The sequence below is a fragment of the Lepus europaeus genome, chromosome 1 (genome assembly GCF_033115175.1).
Source record: "Lepus europaeus isolate LE1 chromosome 1, mLepTim1.pri, whole genome shotgun sequence".
In the NCBI taxonomy this organism is placed as follows: domain Eukaryota; kingdom Metazoa; phylum Chordata; class Mammalia; order Lagomorpha; family Leporidae; genus Lepus; species Lepus europaeus.
Window position 1 is genome coordinate 112576623 of NC_084827.1, and position 25481 is coordinate 112602103.

Below are 25481 nucleotides of genomic sequence, written 5' to 3' on the forward strand. Positions count from 1 at the left end.
TTAAGGATGCTTGCTTAATAGGTACAGAGTTTCCATTGGGAGCAACTAAAAAGTTCTGGACCTAGATAATTGTCATTGCAGAATATTGTGAATGTGCTCAATGCCACTAAATGTACATTTTAAAAATTAATTTACCCTAATAAGTATAAAAGGGAATTTGGAACAATTAATCTTGTGCTTTATAAATATCCAGTGGACATATGTGAGAAGTCCAGTCAAAACAATTGGGATAAAGAGTAGCTTTATTAACAGAAATTAGAAGTATATAATCCATTTACATTTTTGTAGCTCATTAACTATAAGCATGGTCCTTTTGATCTTAAAATAATTTCTTCTACCATGTAAAACCTAGCCTTCCCTTTGACTTTTGAAAATTATTATACTTTGATCCCTGAGAGTTATAAAAAGGGAGCTGGACTCCAGTAGTATCGTGGGCCTGATAGCTGGGTCTTAATCCACCTCTGTCCACAAGCACTGGTCCGTGGCCACCTCCAGGTCCTTCCTGTGCAGCTTTTACCAGAGGATATATATATTTATTTGCTGACTCAGACTCAAACCCAATTACTTCTCTGGCATAATCCTGAAATTCTTTCTCCTTTTCGGCAGCAAGAGCTTCAGTAAGTCTGCAGTAATCTAATTCTGCTTGTTTTGCTTGCTTTGCCTTTAATTTATTTTTAGCCTAATTGGGAAAGAGAGAAAGTAGAATTTTATTTTCATGAAAAACATCAAATTTCTAAATATATGTATCATTTCAAGAGGTATAATTTTCTAAACTCACATTTTACAAGTTTTGACAACTCATGCCATAACTTATTAACAAAACTCATGCTTCTCAGGGTAATATGCTTAAAGTAGTGGCTCAGTAAAGCTTACCTTAACAGGCTTATGTTATACATGTTCAAACAAATAATACAGAAAAAGGTTAAAAATGTGAAATTTAGATTTTAAAAAATCAGTTAATTGAGTTTAGAAACTTTAGGCTATGAACTTTGGCAAGTTAGGAGGTATAACAATCATTGTCCCCAACCTGTCCACTATTCTGAAGGAATTCAATCAACTCTAGTTTCCTGGGTCAGCCAAAGAAACAGTGTTTTCTAGACATAAAAGACTGAATCAATAGGAAATATATGAACTGAATTAAAGTAATTATACATTCTGTTTTCCAAGAATTTGAAGTCAGAACAATGAGTGACATCTATCAGCATAAGTTAACCATGAGCTAGGGAGAATGAGTTATTCTACTATTTGTGAAAAGCTAATCTACAATATTTGTCTTGTCTGTTTTTCAAGTGCTGAGTTAATCAAAAAAGTAAGTAACTTTGTATTTATGAACATATAGTCATGACAGTGTTTTTTCAAATTCAAAAACTTAGGGAAGCATAGAACAGTAGCCCAAACCCAATATCTTCATAAACTGAAATTTGAGGGACTAGAACAACCATATGAATATCATTTCCTATTAGTGCTACAATTCAGATTTAAGGCTTAGGTGCTATTTGTAGAATTAATGACAGAATGCTAGCAGTTTGAAGAAAAAGAAAATGTCATTCAGGGACAGGGTTTTGGTGTGGTGAAGACACTGGTTGGGATGCTCACATCCCATATGGGACTGTTTGCGTTCAAATCCTGGTTCTGCTGCCAATTCCAGCTTCCAAATGCAGACCTCCAGAGTCAAGAAGTAACAGCTCAAGTAGTTTGAGTTCCTCCACCCATGTGGGAGACCAGGACTGAGTTCCTGGCTCCCAGCTTCAGCCCTGCTCCTGGCTTCAGCTTGGTCCAGTCCCCACCACGGTAGGCATTTGGAGAGTGAACCAGTGAATGGATGCTCCTCCCTGTCTTGCCTCAAATAAAAATAAACAACATGAAAGAGAAAAATGGTTTCCAATAAAATTGGAAAAGAAGTCAGGGCTAAAATTCATCAAAGGTAAAATGCTAAATTTGGGGTTCTTAGGGGCAATAGGGATATGTTAAACACAATTTATAAAAAGGTACTGATGGAATAGGAAAAAGGATTTGAAGAGTGACAATGGAAGTAAAGAACTATGCTGGATCATACAACTGGCACCTCAAATTTGATTTGCTTGAAACAAATACAAATTTTTATTTTAAAATTCTGAAAAATTTTTAATTCTGAAAAAGACTAAATATGAAGGTAAGGTAACAAGTACCTTTGGAACATAGCAAAGAGCTAATTAATTATTCTGAATTTTGGAAAATGTGTCAAGTATCCTGAGTTTCAAGATCGTACCTCAGGGGAATCAAATAGTTGGTCATGAAAAGTTCTGTATAGATTGCAGGCAAATAAATCAGAATGGATATATATACACATACCCACACATACACATATGTACAAAGACATGGGATATATAGATCTCATTCCTGATTTAAACTTACAAGACAGTTTGGGAGAAATGCAAACCCTGCTGGTTGTTTTCAATGTCATGCAATTGTGGTTTTGTTGATTTCTAAAGGGTCTCTCTCTTTTTTTTTTTTTTTTTTTTTTTTTTTTAATTTTTGACAGTGAGAGTGGACAGTGAGAGACAGACAGAGAGAAAGGTCTTCCTTTTTTGCCGTTGGTTCACCCTCCAATGGCCGCCGCGGTAGGCGCGCTGCGGCCAGCGCACCGCGCTGATCCGATGGCAGGAGCCAGGTGTTTCTCCTGGTCTCCCATGGGGTGCAGGGCCCAAACACTTGGGCCATCCTCCACTGCACTCCCTGGCCACAGCAGAGAGCTGGCCTGGAAGAGGGGCTACCGGGACAGGATCGGTGCCCCGACCGGGACTAGAACCTGGTGTGCCGGCGCCGCAAGGCAGAGGATTAGCCTAGTGAGCCACGGCGCCGGCCCAAGGGTCTCTTTTTAGAGATGCATACTGAAATACAGGTGGATAAAATGTTATCTGGAATCAGGTTTTATATTGTGGTGAAAACATGTTTCATAATTTGAGTCAATGGAAAGCAATTTAAAAAGCAACGCTCTCAGAACAAAAACAATTTGGAATTTCTACAACTTACTCTTTATAGAATATCAAAAGTTTTGAACTAGAAATTACTAGACTATGGAGAAACAGGAAAGTGTAACGTACTTCTCATACAGGGTTGGAATGGGGGAGAATATTCAACAGAAACTCGAGTGGAAATGGGACTGATTTTAGCACTCAGATTTTGAAGCAACTATTATGGATATACCCAATTAAAGAAAAATATGCTCAGAATAAGTGGACAAATGGAAAATCTAAACAAACTAAAAGCAAACCAAATGAAAGTGTAAAAGTTGAAAAGTTCAATAATAAATGAAAAACTCAGTTCAATATCAGAATCAGTGAACTTAAAGGTAAATTTACAATAGAAATTGTATAGCATCTGAAGAACCAAGAGAAAGATTGGTGAGAAATGAACAGATCTCAAAGATAAGATCTATGGTATAGTATCAAATGTCTCTGTAAATTAGGTCCCTGAAGAAAAGAAAGAAGCAGGAAAAATGTATGGAGAGGATAAACACATTACAGTTGATCACATTACATGTGATCTGAGAAAATATTGAGACCAGGAAGAGAAAACTGACAAATCATGTTTAGGGATCCAATAAAATGATTAACATTTGACTTCTCTTAAGAGAGCCAGAAGACATTGGAATATAACACAGCCAAAGGGCTGAAAAATGTGAGGTCCCATAATTTTATATTTAATGAAATACAAAGCTATTGCTTGGAAAATTTTATTGCTACACACTTGTGGCAGAAGACATGCTAAAGGAAGTCTCAAGATAAACATAACTGACACAAGATGGTAACATGGATGCATAGGAAAAGAGTGATGAACACTGGAAATTAGTAAATATGTGGATAAAAAAGTATGTTATACATATCTCCTTCTTGCTCTTAATTTCTGCAAATGGTAGCACTATTTAAAACAAAATGTATAGTTGTGAGTGTGTGTGTATTAAAGAGGAGGATGGGGACATATGGTATAAAAGCTCTCTTTAGTTCCAAGAAATCTGTACTTAATTTAGGTAGAATATGATTGGTAAAGCATGCATGCTCGAATACCTACAGCAGTAATCCTCAAACAGGAAACTTCTTCCTAAGGGATATTTGGTAATCAGTGGAGACTTTGGCTCTTACAACCTAAAGACATTTTCTGTTGGCATCTAGAGTAGAAGCCAGAGATGCTGCTAAACATTTGGTAACTCATGCGAAAGAGGGCGTATGGCACAGCAGTTAAGATGCTGCTTGGGAAGCCTGCATCTCCTGTTAGAGTGCTTCCGTTCACGTCCAGGCTCTGCTTCTGATCGAGCTTCCTGCTGAAGCACATTCTGGGAGGCAGCAGATGATGGCTCAAATACCTGAGTCTCTGGTACCCATGTGGGAGACCCAGATTGAGTTCCAGACTCCTGGTTTCAGCCTGGCCTAGCCCCAGCTATTGCAGCCATCTGGAAACTGAATCAGCAAAAGAAAGATTTCTCCCTGTCTCACTCTTGGTTTCTCTCCCTTTTAAATAAAAATTTTAAGATCTCTCTTTTTTTCAAATAAATAATTTTTAAAAACAAACATTGTTGGGGTCAGCATTGTGGCATAGCAGGTAAAGCTGCAGCCTGAAACGCTGGCATCCCATATGAGCATGGATTCAAGTCCCAGCTGCTTCCCATCCAATCCAGCTTCCTGCTAATGTGCCCGAGAAAGCAGCAGAGGATAGCCTAAGACCCTTGCATGGGAGACCCAAAGGAAGCTCCTCGCTTTGGACGAGACCCACACAGCTCCAGCCTCTGCGGCCATTTGGTGGAAGATTCTCTCCATCTCCACCTCTATAAACTCAGCCTTTCAAATAAATAAATCTTTAAAAAAATAAAAACAAAAAAAAGCAAGCTGTTTGAAAGTGTCAATAGTGCTATTGTTGAGAAAGCTTGATTTCAAACTATCACACACATATACACACACACACACATGCACTGAACTGTGTAACTAAAAAGTCAACATAGTAAATGACATGCCAAAAGCACTATTTAGCTAAAAGAAAAAAAATCACAAGAACAAAAGGAGACTAAACCAAAATAGTTGAGCCAAATAGAAAATAAATCACTAGATGAAAGAACTAAATCCAATCATATCAATGATTATATTAAATAGAATAGGTAAAAGCAAAATCTATACACTGTGTACCAGAGAAACGCTTTAAATTCAGAAAACACAAGTAGATTGAAAGTCAAAGGAAGGAAAAAGAACTACATGGAAACTGGTTGCAAGAGTTGTAGTGGTGATATTAGACTTCAAAACAAGGAAAAAGAGTTATACAACAATACAAATTGCCTAATGCCACAGAAGTATAGAGCTAAACTTATTAAAGTAGTTAATTTTCTAAATTTTGTTATGTACATTCTAATACAGTAAAAAACTACATTTCAATAAAATCCCATTTATTGGCCATATCTCCCTCTTCCCCTAAAAACAGAAAAATAAGGAATATTACTATAAAAAGGATATTTCATAATGATACAAAGAATATTGCAGGAACATATATAATTGTAAATATATATATATATATATATATACATGGTGTATATATATGCACCTAACATGGTTCTAAAATATGTTAAGCAAAAAATGATAAAAATTAAAGAGTAATTCCACAATCATAGTAGGAAATTTATCAGTAAGAATACATATGGGGGCCGGCGCCGTGGCTCAACAGGCTAATCCTCCGCCTTGCGGCACTGGCACACCGGGTTCTAGTCCCGGTTGGGGCACCGGATTCTGTCCTGGTTGCCCCTCTTCCAGGCCAGCTCTCTGCTATGGCCCAGGAAGGCAGTGGAGGATGGCCCAAGTGCTTGGGCCCTGCACCCACATGGGAGACCAGGAGAAGCACCTGGCTCCTGCCTTCGGATCAGCATGGTGTGCCGGCCGCAGCGCACCCGCCATGGCGGCCATTGAAGGGTGAACCAATGGCAAAGGAAGACCTTTCTCTCTGTCTCTCTCTCACTGTCCACTCTGCCTGTCAAAAAATAAAAAATAATAATAAAAAAACAATATATATGATGAAAACAACACCATAAACCAATTTGGTCTTACTGGCATTTATAGAATTAAACAATATACAATCTTTCCAAGGATACATGTAACATTAACCAGAATAGACCATTTATTTGAAAAAAAAAAAAAAAGAATCTTAATAAATTTAAAATGACTGAAGTCATACAGAGATCATTCTCTAGCTTCGTAAAATTAGAAATAAATCACAGGGAAAAATCTTGGAAATCCCCAAATCTGCAGAAATTAAGCAATATATTTCCAATTAACCCACTTGTCAAAGAATATGTCAGAAGAAAAAACTGACTACATCTGCTTCTCAGGCACATCATCAAGGAGCTAGATTAGAAGTGAAGCAGCTGGTTTAAGACAAAAAAAAAAAAGCAGTGGAGTTGGCCCATGTGCTTGGGGCCTGCACCCATGTGGGAGACCTGAATGGAGCTCTGGCTCCTGGCTTCGACCTGACCCAGCCCTGGCTGTTACAGCCATCTAGGAAGTGAACCGGCAGAAGGAAGACCTCTCTGTCTCCACCTTTCAAATAATAAATCTTAAAAAAAGAAAAAAAGATGGAGCAGCAGGGACTTAAATTGGCTCCCATATGGGATGCCAACATTGCAGGTGAAGGCTTAACCTTCTATGCTGTAGCGCCAGCCCCTAGGCTTTATTCTAATGAATAACAACAGGTATACTCTAATGAATGAAGATGGAAACTTACCAAAATGTGAAAGGTTAGAAAGAAAGGATGAGAGGATGGGGCCGGCACTGTGGCACAGTAGGTTAAGCCTCCGCCTGTGGCACCAGCATCCCATATGGGTGTCGGTTCCAGTCCTGGCTGCTCCTCTCCTGATCCAGCTCTCCGCTACAGCCTGGGAAAACTGGAGGATGGCCCAAGTGCTTGGGCCCCTACACCCCCATGGGAGACCGGAAGGAAACTCCTGGCTCCCTTGGCTTCAGATGGGTGCAGCTCCAGCCATTTCAGCCATTTGGAGAGTGAACTAGCAGATGTAATACCTTTCTCTCTGTCTCGCCCTCTCTCTGTAACTCTACATCTCAAATAAATAAAATCTTTTTTTTTAAAAAAAAGGATTATTGGAAAATTTATAATCTCCAATTTTTATAATAGAAAATAAGGTCTAAAATCAATTACTAAAGCTTCTACCTTAAGAATTTAGAAAAAGGGGACTGGCATCTTTGTACAGGTTAAACCACCACCTGCAATCCCAGCATCCCATAAGGCAATCCAGGTTTGAGTCCTGGCTGCTACGGTACCTGGTAAAACAGTGGAAGATGGACCACGTGTCTGGCCCCCGCCAGCCATGTGTGAGACCCAAATAGAGACCAGACTCCTAACTTCAGCTTGGCCCTGCCTGGTCATTATGGCCATCTGGGGAGTGAACCAGTGAATGGGAAATCACTTTCCTCTCTGTCTGTCCCTCCCTGTCATTCTGCATTTCAAATAAGATAAAACCAAGCCTTTTTTTTTTTTTAATTTAGAAACAAAGAAAAAGTAGAAGGAAAAATCTAATAATCAGAATGGAAAACAATAAAATATGAATGTGCACACAGTTGAGAAAACTCACTGAAACTAAAACCTGGTTCTTTGAAAAAGTTAATAAACCCTTGGCTAAAATGACAAAATAAAGAAAGCACAACTTAACTAATGTTAGGAAGGAAAAAAAAAAAATCAATGCAGAATCCACAGACTTCAAGTAGATAATAAAGGAACAACACCAACAACTTGGGTAAAATCAAATTCCTTGAAAGACACAAATTATGATAATGGAATCAAGAAGAAATAAAAAATTTGAATAGCTTTATATAAAGGAAAGAAATTTAATTAGTCATCTAACAACTTTTCCAACAGGCCCAGATGACGTAAGTGGTGAATTCTATCAAGCATTTAAAAACTGGTATGGGGGCCAACAATGTCGGCATCCAAAATGGGTATCAGTTTGCATCCCAGCTGCTCCACTTCCTATTTGGCTCCCTTCAAATGTGCCAGGGAGAGCACTAGAGGATGATCCTCATGAATATAGATTAATTTTTTTATTATTCATTCATAAGGCAGAGTTACAGAGAGAGGGAGAGACACAGAGAGAGACACAGAGATCTTCATCTGCTGGTTCACTCCCCAGATGGCCAAAACGGCCAGGGCTAGGCCAGGCAGAAGCCAGGAGCTTCATCCTGGTCTCCCATGTGGACCCAAACACTTGGGCCATCTTCTGCTGCTTTCCCAGGCAAGCATCAGGGAGCTGGATCGGAAGTGGAGCAGCCGGGACTTGAACTGCACCCATATGGGATGCTGGCATTGCAGGTGGCAGCTTCATCCATCCCGCCACAACACCAGCCCCTAAAAAAATATATTTAAAAGAGAAATTTATAAATAACTACTGAAAAAGCTAAGAAAACTTGTAACTGAATTTAGCAAGGCTGTGTGATATGTCAATATACAAAAATAAACTATACCTCTATATATTATGAATGGTACAAATACAGAAATAAAAAATAATTTCACTCACAAGGACATTTTAAAAATATGAATAAATGTAATAAAAACATGAAGGGCCTAGAAATCCCAAACTACAAACCATTAAGAGGGAAATTAAAGAATATCCAATAATATATAATGTTCATGAATTTGAAGACTGAATATTATTACAATAGACCCCAAAATGTTTTCTCCAATTCTTCCTAAGTTGCACTATTTATGTATTTATTGCAATCCTTAGAATGATTGGTCAGACTCTTTTGTGGTAAAAATTGACAAGTTCACTCTAAAACTACTATGCCATCTCCTGCTCCAGAGTATGCATGAACAGCAACCTGGGATTGGAAGTGGAGCCAGGTCAATCCAGGCACTTCAATCCAGGATGTGGGCACCCCAGTGGTCTCTTTTTTTTTCTTTTTTTTAAGATTATATATATAGACATATAGATATAGATATGTATATATACATACTTGTAATGCAGTTACATGTATATGTATACATATATGTATATATGTGTATACATATATGTGTATATATATGTATACATATATATATATATACACTTGAAATGCAGAGTTACAGAGAGAGGAGGAGAGACAGGGAGAGAGAGAGAGAGAGAGATATCTTCCATCTGCTGGTTCACTCCCCACATGGCTACAATGGCCAGGGCTGGGCCAGGCCAAAGCCAGGATCCCAAAGCTTCTTCCAGGTCCCCCACATGGGTGCAGAGGACCACTGCCACCGCTGTCCCATGTGCATTAGCAGGGAGCTGGATCAGAAGTGGAGCAGCTGGGACTTGAACCAGTGCCCATATGGGATGCTAGCATCTCAGGCAGAAGCTTAACCTTCTTTGCCACAGCACTGGCCCCTTGGTGTTGTCTTAACTACTAGGCCAAACGCCTGCTCCTTATACAAAATATTTATGACCTAGTTTAGGTAAAGTTTTTTCCACAGGGTCACAAAAAGCACAAAACAAAATTTAGAAATTGATAAATTGGACTTCATCTACACTAAAAGCAGTGGGGAGGTGTTTAGACTAGTGGTTAAGATGCCCATGTCCCATATCAGAGAGCCTAGGTTAGATCCCCAGCTCTGGATCCCGAATCCAGCTTCCTGCTAATGCGGACCTTGGAAGGTAGCAGTGATGGCTCAAGTAACTGAGTTCCTGCCACCCACATGGGAGACCTGGATCGAGTTCCCAGCCCCTGGGATCAGGCTAGCACACTCTTGGTCATTGTTAGTATTTGGGAAGTGAACCAGGTAGTAAGGGCATGTTCTTGGCATCCTCTCCCCCCACCTGTGTGTGTGTGTGTGTGTGTTCCTCTGCCTCTCAAGTAAAAATTTAAAAACATCTGTTCATCAGAAGATAGCATTAAGCAGTAGAACATGGCCCAAGTGCTTGGGCTCCTGCACCCGCATGGGAGACCCAGAGGAAGCTCCTGGCTCCTGGCTTTGGATCAGTGCAGCTCCAGCCGTTGTGGCCAACTGGGGAGTGAACCAGCAGATGGAAGACCTCTCTCTCTCTCTCTGCCTCTCCTCTCTCTGTGTAACTCTTTCAAATAAATACATAAATCTTTAAAAAAATTTAAAAATGGGCAAGAATTGGAGTAAACATATACTCAAAAGAAAATAGCAAAAGGTCAATTAGCACATAAAGTGAAAACCACAAAGAGATACCACTTCAGACCAATCATGATAGCTATTTTTACAAAGGAAGGAATGAGATTTTTACAAAGGAAGGAATTATCTAATGGTTGAAACTGTTTGCTAAGTTTTCATGTGATTTTTTATTTTTTATTTTTTTATTTTTTGACAGGCAGAGTGGACAGTGAGAGAGAGACAGAGAGAAAGGTCTTCCTTTTGCCGTTGGTTCACCCTCCAATGGCCGCCACGGTAGGCGCGCTACGGCCGGCGCACCGCGCTGATCCGATGGCAGGAGCCAGGTACTTCTCCTGGTCTCCCATGGGGTGCAGGGCCCAAGCACTTGAGCCATCCTCCACTGCACTCCCTGGCCACAGCAGAGAGCTGGCCTGGAAGAGGGGCAACCGGGACAGGATCAGTGCCCCAACCGGGACTAGAACCCGGTGTGCCGGCGCCGCAAGGCAGAGGATTAGCCTAGTGAGCCGCGGCGCCAGCCAGTTTTCATGTGATATTGCTATTGTCAGCAAGCGATCTAGGACTTGCTCCCTCATTTCTCTATTCTAAGCCCAACTTGTTCTTTCATTTCTCTATTCTCTTCAAGGTAGGAAATTAATTCTATTATGAAGGAATCTGTAGGATGCACAATTTAATCTTTAGACCTTATAAAAGAGATGGCTAACATTTTTCTGTAATAGCATAGCCAAAATAAGAGCTTAAATTATAATCTCATAGCTAGATTTACTTTGCCATCTGCGAAGTAAGCAGTAAGTAGAAAAAACCTCCCTTTCAGACCAAAAGGAAAGAAAGTTTTTAAGTGAGAATATAATTTTCCTCATGGGCATTGTCTACCTTAGAAAAACTACTACAGAACATGCCTGTGACTATAGACTTGTAGTTTAGGCCACTGAAGATTAGAGATGGGACACGGGCACTCCCTTGACTTGCATCCTCTGGTCTGCTTTAACACAAACCAGGAGGAAAAGAAAGCTAGGCATCAGAAGCAATGGGTGGCAGGCCTATTAATGGCTGATCTGTACAGTGATCTGCCCTCAAGGAGACCCAACAGGCCAGTCCACTGCAGTGGCTTTCAATGTGGTAAGCCTGGGCTTCAGCAGAAGTCAGCTTGTGAAGAGCCCTGGCAGCTCTGCCAAGAGTTGGATCACTGGAAATGGACCTGCCCTGGAGTCGAAGGATGCCCAGGTCAGAGCCACAGATCTTATTGGCTCTAAGCTGAAAAGCCCTTCACTCAGCCCAACTTCCAAAGTGACCACCGCAGCTGAGGGGATGGCCACGTAGGGTCAGCAACATTGCAGGCAGAACTATAAATTTCTTGTTAGAGATGCCACCTGCCTTTACCTGGCCAGCTCTCCTCCCAGGCCAGCTAAGTAATGAAAGTCAACAGAGTGCCTTCCCCTAGGAGGTTCACACCTCCCTTAGGATGTACCCCATGTGAAGAGATAGATAGGTCTGGGCCTCTTAACTTACAAGGCCTAAAGCCCAACAGATTATTTTCAAGCCCCTTCTGTCAGGTTCTATTTGCCTCTCAATCAGAAAACTTAATTGTAGCTTAGACAGCACCTTTCTTAGCTCCTCTAATAATGACTCTGTCCTTTGTTCTAGACCCTGTCTAGCACACTTGGGCCTCATTTCTTTGTAATCATAACCTCTACTCTACCACCAATGGCTCTACTCCCAACCTGTGTGTACTGATGGTCCTCTTCCCCACTTAATGCTGTATAATTGTTCAAAATTTCTCTACAGACAAACCCCTCTACCTACAAAAGATGAGTGACTTTTCTCCCAGTCTTGGCTGGAATCAGCTTTCTGGTCTGTTGGGTGTTCCCCAATAAACCCTTTCCCTTAAAAAAAAAAAAAAAAAAAAAAAGAGGGAGGTGCCTTTCTCTGAAGGGAGAGAGAACTTCCACTTTGACTATGACCTTGTCTAAATATGATCAGAGTCGACGAACTCGGAAGACTTCCATAGCCTTGGTAACGCATGACGGGAGCCTAGGGTGGTTACTGGCCTCATAAACTAGAGTGTCGATTTGTTGGGTCAACAACAGGAGTCACTGTGCACTTGCTCCTCATGTGGGATCTCTGTCCTTAATATGCTATACATTATGATTTAATGCTATAACTAGTACTCAAACAGTATGTTTCACTTTGTGTTTCTGTGTGGGTGCAAACTGTTGAAATCTTTACTTAATATATACTAAATTGATCTTCTGTATATAAAGAGAATTGAAAATGAATCTTGATGTGAATGGAAGGGGAGAGGGAACAGGAGAGGGGAGGGTTGCGGGTGGGAGGGAAGTTTGGCGGGGGTGGGGGAGCCATTGTAATCCATAAGCTGTACTTTGGAAATTTATATTTATTAAATAAAAGTTTAAAAAAAAAACAAAGGAAGGAATGAAAGAAAACAAGGGGAGAAAGTATAGCTTACAGAAATTGGAATCTTTGTGCATTGCTGATAGACATGTAAAATGGTGTAACTACTGTAGGAAACAGTCCAATATTGAACAGAGAATTACCACGTGACCATCAATTCCAGGCTGACCATCTAAGCAAGAGAACTGAAAGTAGAGACTTGAGCACCTATTGGTTTACTCATGTTCACAGAAGCAGTATCACAGCCATCAGAGGTGGGAACAACCCAAAAATCTGCCAACAGATGTACGGGTAAACAAAATGTGATGTATATATCCGATGGAATATTAAAAGAAATAAAACTGATATATACTACCACATGGACAAACCTTCAAGACACACCAAGTAAAATAAACCAGGCATAAAAACACAAATAGTCTAAGATTCCACTTACATGAGGGTACTTCAAAAAAACTGTGTGGAAAAGTGGGATGAAAAGGTTACTTGTGTGCACTCAACATGAACTTTCCAAAGACTACCTGTATGAGATACTTAGAATAATTAAATTCCTAGAGACAGAAAACAGGACAGTGGTTCCTGCAGCTGTAGGGAAAGGGAACAGGGAGCTGCTGTTGAATGAGTATGAGGTTGTAGTATAGGATGCTGGAGACACACAGCGCTGGTGGTCAATGATAACAAATTTAATGCCTCCCAGCTGTCCACTTAAAGATGGTTTAAATAAAGATGGTTAACACACAATTATTCTTAGGTGTTTAAATTTTAATTGAAAAGTGATCCCTGTTAAATATAAGAGAGGGAGGAGATGTACAATTTGGGACATGCTCAATCGGACTTGCCCCAAATGGTGGAGTTAGAAATGTGCTAGGGGATTCCAATACAATCCCATCAAGGTGGCATGTACCAATGCCATCTCACTAGTCCAAGTGATCAATTTCAGTTCACAATTGATCACACTGATAGGTCTAAGAGTCAAAGGGATCACATAAACAAGACTAGTGTCTGCTAATACTAATTGATAGAATAAAAAAGGGAGAGAACGATCCAACATGGGAAGCGGGATACACAGCAGACTCATAGAATGGCAGATGTCCTAAACAGCACTCTGGCCTCAGAATCAGCCCTTAAGGCATTCAGATCTGGCTGAAGATCCCATGAGAGTATTTTAGGCATGGAAAGCCAAGACACTCTGGCCAATTAAAAAAAAAAAAAAAAGGAGGACCTAAGTGAAAGATCTCTGCGAGTGAGATCCCAGTAGAAAGAACGGGCCATCAAAGAAGGAGGTATCATTCTCTGAAGGGAGGAGAGAACTTCCACTTTGACTATGACCTTGTCTAAATAAGATTGAAGTCAGTGAATTCAAAAGGCTTCCATAGCCTATAACAAGAGCCTAGGGAGATTACTGACGCCATAAACAAAAATGGCAAACTTTATGTTGGGTATGTTTTACCACAATAAAAATGTTCAGAAAAATTCAACGATACACAGCAACATGTTTGATTAGACGCTACACAAAAGCAAGTATGCAAGTGACCAATGAGGACATGAAAGATGTTCACTGTCTTGGGTCATTCAGAAAATGCTAAACTAAGCGATGAGCTATTACTACACAGCAATAGTTAACCCCAAAGGATGACCAACTGTCTGTGAAGATGTGCGGCAGCACGTGCTTGTAGACATCGCTGGAAGGAATGGAAAACGGCACAGCCATTTCCAAGAGGAAATTTGAGTCACAAATGATCAGATCCTCTATGCATACTGTAAAATCTCTGCTCTCCCCACTCACCCCAAATCCAAAACTTCCAAGATCCCAATCAACACAGTCTCTGGGACATTTTTGCTTTACAGAGTGGGGCGGGCGTTGGGGGTGGGGGGAATAAAAGCAAGCAGATGAGCATCACAGCCTGCGCATACATTTGGATGTTCTTTACTAAAGCACGACAGACAGTAAGGAAAGATAAGCATTTGTGCAAGAGATAAACCCGGTATGGAAGGAACGTCAGAGCAGCCAAAAACAGAAACTAACCTTGCATTTTAAAATACATATTTAATGTGTCATAACCATAGTAACCACTTGTTCTTTCTCCACAAAAGAAACTACTGGGGAGACAAAAAGCCAGCACAAATTCTGTGCTGCATGTTTACTGTGGGAACAAATAAACACTTAACAAGAATTACCATTTGCTGAATGTGTGCATCTTGAAGTTCTCGGCGCTCTCTATCGGCTCTGTTTTTTTTCTCCTTTTCATGCTCCTGGAAAATCTGATCTGCTTTCAGGACAGCCAGCAGTTGTTCTTTAGACTCTATTTTTCTTTGTTTTTCTTCTTCCTCTTTATTTTTTATCTAGAAGTTTAAGGGCAAGGGAGAAAATTAAAACCAGGTTTAGCAATTAGTCACTGGTTGGAAACTGGTTAGAAAGATAAGAAATTCTGGGAGTGGGGAACCTTTTTTTGCCCAGAGCCATTTGTGTGTATATATATATATATATATATATATATATATATATATATATTTTTTTTTTATTTAAAAGTCAGAGTTACATACAGAGAGAAGGAGAGGCAGAGAGACAGAGAGAGTGAGAGAGAGAGAGGTCAACTGGGGAGTGAACCAGCGGATGGAACACCTCTCTCTTTATCTCTACCTCTCCTTCTCTATCTGTGTAACTCTGACTTTCAAGTAAAATAAATAAATATTTTTTTAAAAAACTTAGCCTACTACAGATATATTGAATTTTGAGTCCCGCCTGTAGTTGTTTCGGCAGGGCCAGACCATATGATTTCCCAGGTCTCATATGGCCTGCAGGCCAGACATCCTCCAATCCTATAAAAATAAAGTCAGCCAGAAGCAATGCAGGAGCAGAAAACTGCATGTACTTGGGTACATTCCCATATGGCCGGTTTATTTTGGTTTTGGTCCACAGTATTTTTTTAATACAGGAAACATTAAATGAAAATATAAGTAAGAGTGATACAGATAAATGTCTACCGGTTTAAGAAAGAAAATACAAGAATAGAGGGGCTGGCCCTTGGCATAGCAGGTCCCGGTTTGTATCTCTCTGCTCCTCTTCCTATCCAGCTCTCTGCTATGGCCTGGGAAAGCAGCGGAAGATGACCTGAGTGCTTGGGCCCTTGCACCCATATGAGAGACCTGGAAGAAGCTTCTTGCTCCTGCTGTTGCAGCCATTTGGGGAGTGAACCAGTGGATGGAAGACCTCTCTCTGTCTCGCCCTCTCTCTGTAACTCTGCCTCTCAAATAAATAAAATAAATCTTCATGTCTTTGAAAGGCAAAGAGAAAGAGATCTCTCCCATCCACTCGTTCACTCCTCGATAGCCAGAGCTGGGTCAGCCAAAGCTAGGGATGAAAACTCAATCTGGGGCTCTCACATGGTGGGCAAGACCCAATTACTTGTCATCATCTGCTCCCTCCCAAGGGTTCATGTTAGCAGGAAGCTGGAATTGGGAGTGGAACTGGGACTTAAACCCAGGTTCTCTGATAAGGGATGCAGGTGTCCCAAGGTGCTTCTTAATGCCCACCCATATAAATATCTTACTTGTAATTGACTGACAAACCATCATCTTCTATTAGAAGGCAAATATTATCTGATTTCAAGATTATGGAAGATAACACATGGCTTTTCTCCTCTCTGGCTAGTTTTTGTCAGAGAGGCAAAGAGGGTGGAAACCAAAGTGGAAAGGTCTTAAATTTGACTATTTTTATTTATCGTGATTGAATTATTTACCACACTGTCTCTATATTCTGCAATAGCATTCAGTTCTGCTTGCTTTTTTTCATATTTTTCTTTTTCTCTTTTTTCCCATTCAGCCTCGGTTTCGGCAATATCTCTAGCAATCATCAAATCTTCATTGTCCAGTTTCTCTTTTATTAGTTCACTCAAGAAATTATTTATTCTTTCTCTCCGTTCTTCCATTAACCTGTAACAAAACCATTCTTGTCAAATCGTCATGAACAGATTTTTAATACAGCCACTATACTTCAGAGTCATATTTCACAAAACGTAGTTCTACAAAAACAAAAGGAAGCCTGCTGCTCCAAATACATATCTAAATATACCATTTTAAGTGGAAATTATTCTTATAACTATCAAGTCACATATGTTCTAAAAGTCCAAACAGAGTAACAGGTATAATATGACAGTGTGTGTGTGTTTGTGTATTTAGGAAAGGTTCAAATTCTCCAGAAATTTTTAGCAATACTTGTTAATCTACTGCTTTAGCATTGGAAGTATAGGCTACCAAAGGCCTGCCTTTAAAAACCCTAGGAAATATGTAATAAAAGCTATCAAAATCCTGAAGAAACCACTCTGTATATCCTGCTGAAACTTATTAATCGCACTTTGCTTGATCTGTTTGTGCATCTCTCCCCCTTTATACTATGGGATTCCTGAGGTCAGGGGCTGGCTTGTCCTCTCTCTAGCCTAAGGTCCAACGTGTGTCTGATATATCATAAACAAACACATTTTTTCAAAGGAATGGGAGCAGGAAATTGTACAAAATGTACTTGAGTTGTGACAAATTCACTAATTTATTGAGTGAATTTGCAAAGCAATACGTACGAAATGATAAGAACGGACACAGTATATGCCCCCAAGGAAATCACAGTCTAAAGTGGAGAGAAGACATTAATGTAAATAACCATGTAAGGCAGAGTGTTAAACGCCACGAGAGTGCTGGGAAGTGATACAGACAAAGGAGGAAAGAATGACACCCTCCTAAGATGGATGATTTGGCTGGGATTTAAAATATTTTAAACAATCATTAGAAGTGTCTACTTTGTGCAAGACAGTAAGTATCCCAGGGGCCAGGGACCTGACAGTGAACAAACACGTTAAAAATCTCAGCCCGCACAGAGCTCTGATTATGGGTGGAGGAGGAGAGTAAAAATCAGTAAGTAAAATATGTAACTGAGGCCGGCACTGTGGCTCAACAGGCTAATCCTCCGCCTTGCGGCGCCGGCACACCGGGTTCTAGTCCCAGTCGGGGAACCGATCCTGTCCCGGTTGCCCCTCTTCCAGGCCAGCTCTCTGCTGTGGCCAGGGAGTGCAGTGGAGGATGGCCCAAGTGCTTGGGCTTTGCACCCCATGGGAGACCAGGAGAAGCACCTGGCTCCTGCCTTCGGAACAGCGTGGTGCGCCGGCCGCAGCGCGCTACCGCGGCGGCCATTGGAGGGTGAACCCATGGCAAAAGGAAGACCTTTCTCTCTGTCTCTCTCTCTCTCACTGTCCACTCTGCCTGTCAAAAATAAAAAAAATAATAATAATAATTTTTAAAAAAATGTAACTGAATGAGTTAAAGGAGCAGGTCCTGTGTTCTCTGGAGGTGAGCATTCCCCAGAGAGAGTACTGAAAAGTCCAGCGTAGGTGAGAAAAGCAAGGCGAGAGTAGTAGCAGGTGCGGTGTGAGATGAGCCGGGAACTTGTGTGGGTGGAGGGTCTCCTGGGCTACTGTAGACTCCTAAGAGCAATGCAAAGCCAGCAGAGGGCTTTGCACAAGGAAAAGCATGATCCAGACAGAAACACCGTGTACGGTCATCTGGCCTCCTACTTGTCTCTTCACTCCAGCCCATCTAAAGTAAACAATGGCATCTTTATCTGACGGACACTTCCTTTTTAAATCTTGTCTAAATCTGTATTGATGGAATTCTTTAACATTGATGACTATTCCCTTTCTACTCCCTTGATGTTTCTTCTCCCTTGATGTTTCTCTGGTTTTCTCACTATCTCTGGAAACCACCCTTTGGTCTTCCCATTATTCTTTCTCCATTTGACGAGTAAATGCGGAGTTCTCTAGTGACTATCTCACCTTTCATTCTTACCTACTCACCCCAGGTGAGCTCACCTGTATTCTCACTTCCAACTACCATTTATATACCAAAGGCTTACGAAGTCATAGCCCTCTCCCAGAACAATCCAGTATTTCAACCATCTGCCAGATAGATGTCCTGGATATTCAAAGGTTCTTCAACTCACCTGCCCAAAACAAATCTTGTCAATAAACACCCTCTTCTTCTTTTTTTAAGATTTATTTATTTATTTGAAAGTCAGAGTTACACAGAGAGAGAAAGAGAGGCAGAGAGAGAAAGAGAAAGATCTTCCATGTGCTGGTTCACTCCCTAACTGGCCGCAATGGCCAGAGCTGAGCCGAGCTAAGGCCAGGATCCTGGAGTTTCTTCCAGGTCTCCTATGTGGGTGCAGGGGCCCAAGGACTTGGGCCATCTTCTACTGCCTTCCCAGGCCACAGCAGAGAGCTGGATAGGGTGTGGTGCATCGAGGCCACAAACCGATGCCCTTGTGGGATGCTGGCACTACAGGCAGCGGCTCTACCTGCTATGCCACAGCGTCTGCCCCCACCCTGTTCTTATATAAAACAATGAAGCCTGTGTTCCAAAAGCCTATTTTCATAACACAACTTCTGGATAGTTGTAAAATAATCTTAGAACTTACTTTAGTTACATTTTAAAAGCCTACCTGTGTGTTTCAGCTTCTTTTTCTTTACCCATTTGTGTGAGACGCTTTTTTGCTTTGATAAATCTTCTAATCTTTTCATCTTCCTCCTCTCGCTGCTGCTGTTCTACAGCTTTGATTATATTTTTATCATGCAGATGTTCCTTGGGAGAAAAATGCACAGTATCCAATCACAGAATATCTTCCAATAATCACTATCTAACAGTAACCTGTCAAAGCTCACAGCTTCTGATCCAGTTATTTGTCTCCTGGAAATTTATCCCAAAGAAATAATCAGGGAGTTGCATAAAAGTTTATGTACCATGTATTTCATTAAAAAAAAGAATCTTACATATTCAAAAGGGAAATTGTTAAATAAATCATAATTTCAATGACATAAAATACTCAGAAATAATATATTAAGATGAGAAGAAGGAAAGAATACAAAACATCATAGTATATTCCAATTTCACAAACACATGTGAGTACAAGTTTATAATGTATAAATGACTGGAGGAAATGTGCCAAATGTTAATAGTAGTTATCTTTGTGGTATGAGATAATGGATGACTCTTCTTAATGCTTTTGTATATTTTTCAAACATTGCATTTCCTTACAAATGTGTGATTAGGTGTCAGTGTTGTGGTACAGCAGATACAACTGCTGCTTGGGAGAACTGCATCCCATCTTAGAGTGCCAGTTCAAGTCTTGGCTACGCTACTTCCAACCCAGCTTCATGTTAACGTATCGTGAGAAGCATCAGATGATGGCTCAAGTGTTTGGACCCCTGCCAGCCACATGGGAGACCTGAATGGAGTTCCAGGTTCCTGGATTCCATCTGGCCCAGCCCTGGGCTATTTATAGGTATATTTTTTTAGGGGCGTAAACCAACAGGTGGAAACCATCCCCAACACCACCACTGCTCTTTCAAGTAGAATAAACATTTTAAAATTAAAAATGTGGTTGCAATAATTATATAATAAGAAAGATAGATTAAATATGTAGTTTTCATTTAATGTTTGAATAGTAAATATAGTCACATGGTTCAAAAGTTTAAAATATTTTTACATAAACAATGCTATGTTTTGGATCGGATTATGGCTCCCTAACTCACACAATTAAATCTGAAAATCAGAAGTTGATGATGGGCCGGCGCTGTGGCGTAGCGGGTAAAGCCACTGCCTGCAGTGCTGACATCCCATATGGGCGCCAGTTCAAGCCCTGGCTGCTCCATTTCCAATCCAGCTCTCCCCTGTGGCCTGGGAAAGCAGTGGAAGAGTGCCCAAATCCTTGGGCCTCTGCACCTATGTGGGAGACCTGGGGGAGGCTCCTGTTCCTGGCTTCAGGTCAGCCCAGCTCCGGCTATTGCGGGCATCTGAGAGTGAACCATCAGATGGAACACCTCTCTCTCTCTCTCTCTCTTCTTCTCTCTGCCTCTCTGTAACTCTGTCTTTCAAATAAATAAATCTTAAATAAAAAAAAAAGAAGTTGATGGTACTAACGGGTAGAAACTTAATCCAATTACGGCAGCAGGGAGGTGGGCCTAGTGGGAGATTCTTAGGTCCCTGGAGACGTGTAATCAGAAGCCAGGTCTCAAGAGAAGGTTGATTATAAAGGACTGAGTCAGGCCCGTCAGCTTGCTCTGCTTCCTGACTCCATGTGATTGTTCCTCTAGACTGCCATCTTCTGGTCTCAGTACAGGGCTATACAAGTGAGGCCTGCGTAATCTTGTGAATCTTCAGAACCAGGAGCCCCGAGACCAAGGGTTTTGTTTTGTTTTTTTAAAGATTTATTTGAAAGTCCGAGTTAAACAGAGAAGGAAGGAGAGGCAGAGAGAGAGAGAGGTCTTCCATCCACTGGTTCACTCCCTAGTTGGCCACAATGGCCAGAGCTGTGCCAATCCGAAGCCAGGAGCCAGGAGCCTCCTCTGGGTCTCCCACGTGGATGCAAGGACCCAAGGATTTGGGCCATCTTCTACTACTGGATAGAGCTGGATAGGAAGTGGAGCAGCTGGGACTAGAACCAGCTCCTATTTTGGATGCCAGCACTGCAGGCAGTGGCTTTACCCGCCATGCCACAGCACCGGCCCCTCTAACATAAGTGTTATCAATAGGTTACTATTCTAATTATGTGAGAAAGCCAGCCATCCATCCAAAGACAGACAGACCTTCCACATGCTGATTCACTCCCCAAATGTCCACAGCAGCCAGAGCTAGGCCAGGCTGAAGCTGGGAGAAGGAAACATAATTCAGGTCTCCCATGTGGATAGCAGGGACCCAAATAATTGATCCACAACCTGCTGCCTCCCATTGTGTGCATTAGCAGGAAGATGGAATTGGGAGAACCAGGACTCAAAAACAGCACGCCAATATGGGATGTGGGCATTCCAAACAGCATCTTAACCAGCATTTTAACCACTATATCAAAGACTCATCACTGGTTACTATTTTTTAAATTTTTTAAAAAAATTTATTTACTTGAAAAGCTAAGTTACAGAGATCTTCCACCTAGTGGTTCACTTCCCAAATGACCTCAACAGCTAGGGCTGGCCAGGCAAAAGCCAGGAGACAGGAACTTCATCCAGGTCTCCCAGATGAGTGGCAGGAAACCAAGCATGTAGGTCATCATCTGCTGCCTCCCAGGTGTATCAGCAGAGAGTTGGATCAGAAGTGAAATAACGGGGACTAAAACAAGTACTCCCATATGGGATGCACGTATCCCAAGTGGTGGCTTAGCCTGCTGAATTACAATGCTTGCCTCTGGTTACTATTTTTCAAAACAAAAAGTAATCTGCTCACTGTAGTGCATATTTCATGATTCCAGCCAGAGGTAGTCATGCATAAAAATAGATGCCTTTCCGGTCCTGTCCCGGTTGCCCCTCTTCCAGGCCAGCTCTCTGCTGTGGCCAGGGAGTGCAGTGGAGGATGGCCCAAGTGCTTGGCCCTGCACCCCATGGGAGACCAGGAGAAGCACCTGGCTCCTGCCATCGGATCGGCGCGCTGCGCCGACCACAGCGCACCTACCGTGGCGGCCATTGGAGGGTGAACCAACGGCAAAAGGAAGACCTTTCTCTCTGTCTCTCTCTCACTGTCCACTCTGCCTGTCAAAAATAAAAATAAAAAAAAATAGGTGCCTTTGAACACAATAGCTTGGATATATAGGTAAATTAGTGTATTCTGTAATTGTAAGCAGACATTAATTCAAGGAGAAGCTGTTGAAAACATTTACTTTTCCGACATATTTATAACTCAGGGTCTAATATGTGCCTAGTACTCCTTTTTTGTATGGGTTGTTAATTCATTTTTTTTTAAAGATTTATCTATTTATTTTAAAGGGAGAGCTTCAGAGAGGCAGAGGCAGAGAGACAGAGAGAGAGAGAAAGTCTTCCATTAGCTGGTTCACTCCCCAAATTGCCACAATGACTGGAGCTGCACTGATCCAAAGCCAGGAGCCAAGGGTCAGGAGATTTTCTGGGTCTCTCACACAGCTGCAGGGGCTTGAGCCATCTTCTACTGCTTTCCCTGGCCACAGCAGAGCTGGATAGGAAGGGGAGCAGCCAGAACTCAAACTGATGGCTATATGGGATGCCGGCACTGCAGACAGCGGCTTTACCTACTACGCCACAGCACTGGCCCCCAAAATGTGTCTCTGCAGAGACCTGGATCAGAAACACTAAGCCACAGTGCCGACCCCTGAGTTGTTACTTTAAAAAGCCTATAATATGGGGCCAGCACTGTGGTGTAGCAGGGAAAGCCACCACCTGCAGTGCTGGCATCCCATATGGGTGCTGGTTCCAATCCCAACTGTTCCACTTCTGATCCAGTCTCAGCTATGGCCTAGGAAAGCAGTAGAAGATGGCCCAGGTCCTTGGGCTCCTGCACCTGCGTGGGAGACCAGGAAGAAGCTCCTGGCTCCTGGCTTCGAATTGGCTCAGCTCCAGCCATTGCTGCCATCTGGGGATTAAACCAGCAGATTGAAGGTTTCTCTCTGCTTCTCTGTAACTCTGCCTTTCAAATAAATAAATCTTTAAAAATAAGTTTATAATCTGGCTAAGAAATATATTGGCCAATAAGAAAAACTAACAACACCACCAAATTGTTAAAAATTATTGTTTTGGGGGCCAGCATTGTGGTGTAACAGGTAAAGTTGCTGCCTGCAAGGCTGGCATCCACTATGGTACCAATTCGTGTTCTGGCTGCTCCACTTCCCATCCAGCTCCCTGCTAATGTACCTTTGAAAGCAATGAAAGATGGCCTAGGTGCTTTGGTCTCTGCACCCACATGGAAGATCTGGGAAAAGCTCCAGCCATTGCAGCCATTTTGGGAGTGAACCAGCAGTTGAAAAATCTGTCTCTCTCTATATATAACTCTGCTTTTCAAATACAAAAATACATCTTTTTAAACAAGTGATTGCTTTGAATGATTTTTTAATGATTTTCTTAAAAGATATTTTTCCAAGTTTATTGTAATGCTCATATAGATTTTTTATGATAGGAAAAACTATCAAGTTAATTAAGACAGTTAATTTCCATTAAAAAAATTGAAAGCTTTCTGTGTGGGTGCAAACTGATGAAATCTTTACTTAATATATACTAAATTGATCTTCTGTATATAAAGATAATTGAAAATGAATCTTGATGTGAAAGGAATGGGAGAGGGAGCGGGAGGTAGGAGGGGTGCGAGTGGGAGGGAAGTTATGGGGGGGAAGCCATTGTAATCCATAAACTGTACTTTAGAAATTTATATTTACTAAATAAAAGTTAAAAAAAATTGAAAGCTTCAGCTCTCATATACCTAGTAAATGGCAGAGTTAACATTCAAAACTAGTCTGTCCCACTCCAAAGTAACTTGGACTATTACTCTGCACTAAACCAAGAACAACATTTTATGGAAACTGAACAATAAGATTATAGATAAACTCTTAGAAATTAACATGTTGATAGCTGGAATAAAAACCTCAGGGTCAGGCATTTGGTGCAGCAATTAAAATGCCTGTTGGAATGCCTACATCCATAACCCATACACTCAAGCAAAAGGATTTTCTTTTCAGCAAAGTGTGATTAAACTACAAGCCATGAAATGTAATGGAAATTGTGAAGTGGGACTTTTGGAAAAATTCCTTCAAAGAAGGATCAATGGCAAATGTACTGCTTTTTTTTTTTTTTCATATTAATGAAGTATCTTTTTTTTTTTAACTTTTATTTAATGAATATAAATTTCCAGTATACAGCTTATGGATTACAATGGCTTCCCCTTCCCATAACTTCCCTCCTACCCGCAAGCCTCCCCTCTCCCGCTCCCTCTCCCCTTCCATTCACATCAAGATTCATTTTCAATTCTATTTATATACAGAAGATCAATTTAGTATAAAATACTTCAACAGTTTGCACCCACATAGAAACACAAAGTGAAACATACTGTTTGAGTACTAGTTATAGCATTAAATCAAAATGTACAGTACATCAAGGACAGAGATCCCACATCAGGAGCAAGCGCACAGTGGCTCCTGTTGTTGACCCAACAAATTGACACTCTAGTTTATGGCGCCAGTAACCACCCTAGGCTGTCGTCATGAGTTGCCAAGGCTATGGAAGCCTTCCAAGTTTGCCGACTCTGATCATATTTAGACAAGGTCATAAAAGACAGGGTGAGGATAGTAACCAATGATCCTAAGAGTGGCCTTAACCAGGTCTGAACAATTATACAGCATTAAGTGGGGAAGAGGACCATCAGTACACACAGGTTGGGAGTAGAGCCATTGGTGGTAGAGTAGAGGTTATGATTACAAAGGAATGAGGCTCAAGTGCACTAGACAGGGTCTAGAACAAAGGACAGAGTCATTATTAGAGGAGCTAAGAAAGGTGCTGTCTAAGCTACAAGTAATTTTTCTGATTGAGAGGCAAATAGAACCTGATAGAAGGGGCTTGATAATAATCTGTTGGGTTTTAGGCCTTGTAAGTTAAGAGGCCCAGACCTATCTATCTCTTCACATGGGGTATATCCTAAGGGAGGTGTGAACCTCCTAGGGGAAGGCACTCTGTTGACTTTCATTACTTGGCTGGCCTGGGAGGAGAGCTGGCCAGGTAAAGGCAGGTGGCATCTCTAACAAGAAATTTACAGTTCTGCCTGCAATGTTGCTGACCCTACTTGACCATCCCCTCAGCTGCAGTGGTCACTTTGGAAGTTGGGCTGAGTGAAGGGCTTTTCAGCTTAGAGCCAATAAGATCTGTGGCTCTGACCTGGGCATCCTTCGATTCCAGGGCAGGTCCATTTCCAGTGATCCAACTCTTGGCAGAGCTGCCAGGGCTCTTCACAAGCTGACTTCTGCTGAAGCCCAGGCTTACCACATTGAAAGCCACTGCAGTGGACTGGCCTGTTGGGTCTCCTTGAGGGCAGATCACTGCACAGATCAGCCATTAATAGGCCTGCCACCCATTGCTTCTGATGCCGAGCTTTCTTTTCCTCCTGGTTTGTGTTAAAGCAGACCA

At 41.4% G+C, this 25481-nt stretch overlaps 1 protein-coding gene across 1 annotated transcript in view; it reads right to left on the reverse strand.

The window, feature by feature from the left end:
- Positions 1-334: 334 nt before the first annotated feature.
- CFAP210 (cilia and flagella associated protein 210) overlaps positions 335-25481 on the reverse strand; it is a 73693-nt gene continuing 48546 nt past the window's right edge. Inside the window, exons 6-9 of the mRNA XM_062200324.1 lie at positions 19019-19158; positions 16275-16467; positions 14713-14877; positions 335-679 (exon numbers count right to left, since the gene is read on the reverse strand). Coding sequence (XP_062056308.1) covers positions 335-679; positions 14713-14877; positions 16275-16467; positions 19019-19158 — 843 coding nt within the window. The remainder of the gene's footprint in view (positions 680-14712; positions 14878-16274; positions 16468-19018; positions 19159-25481) is intronic.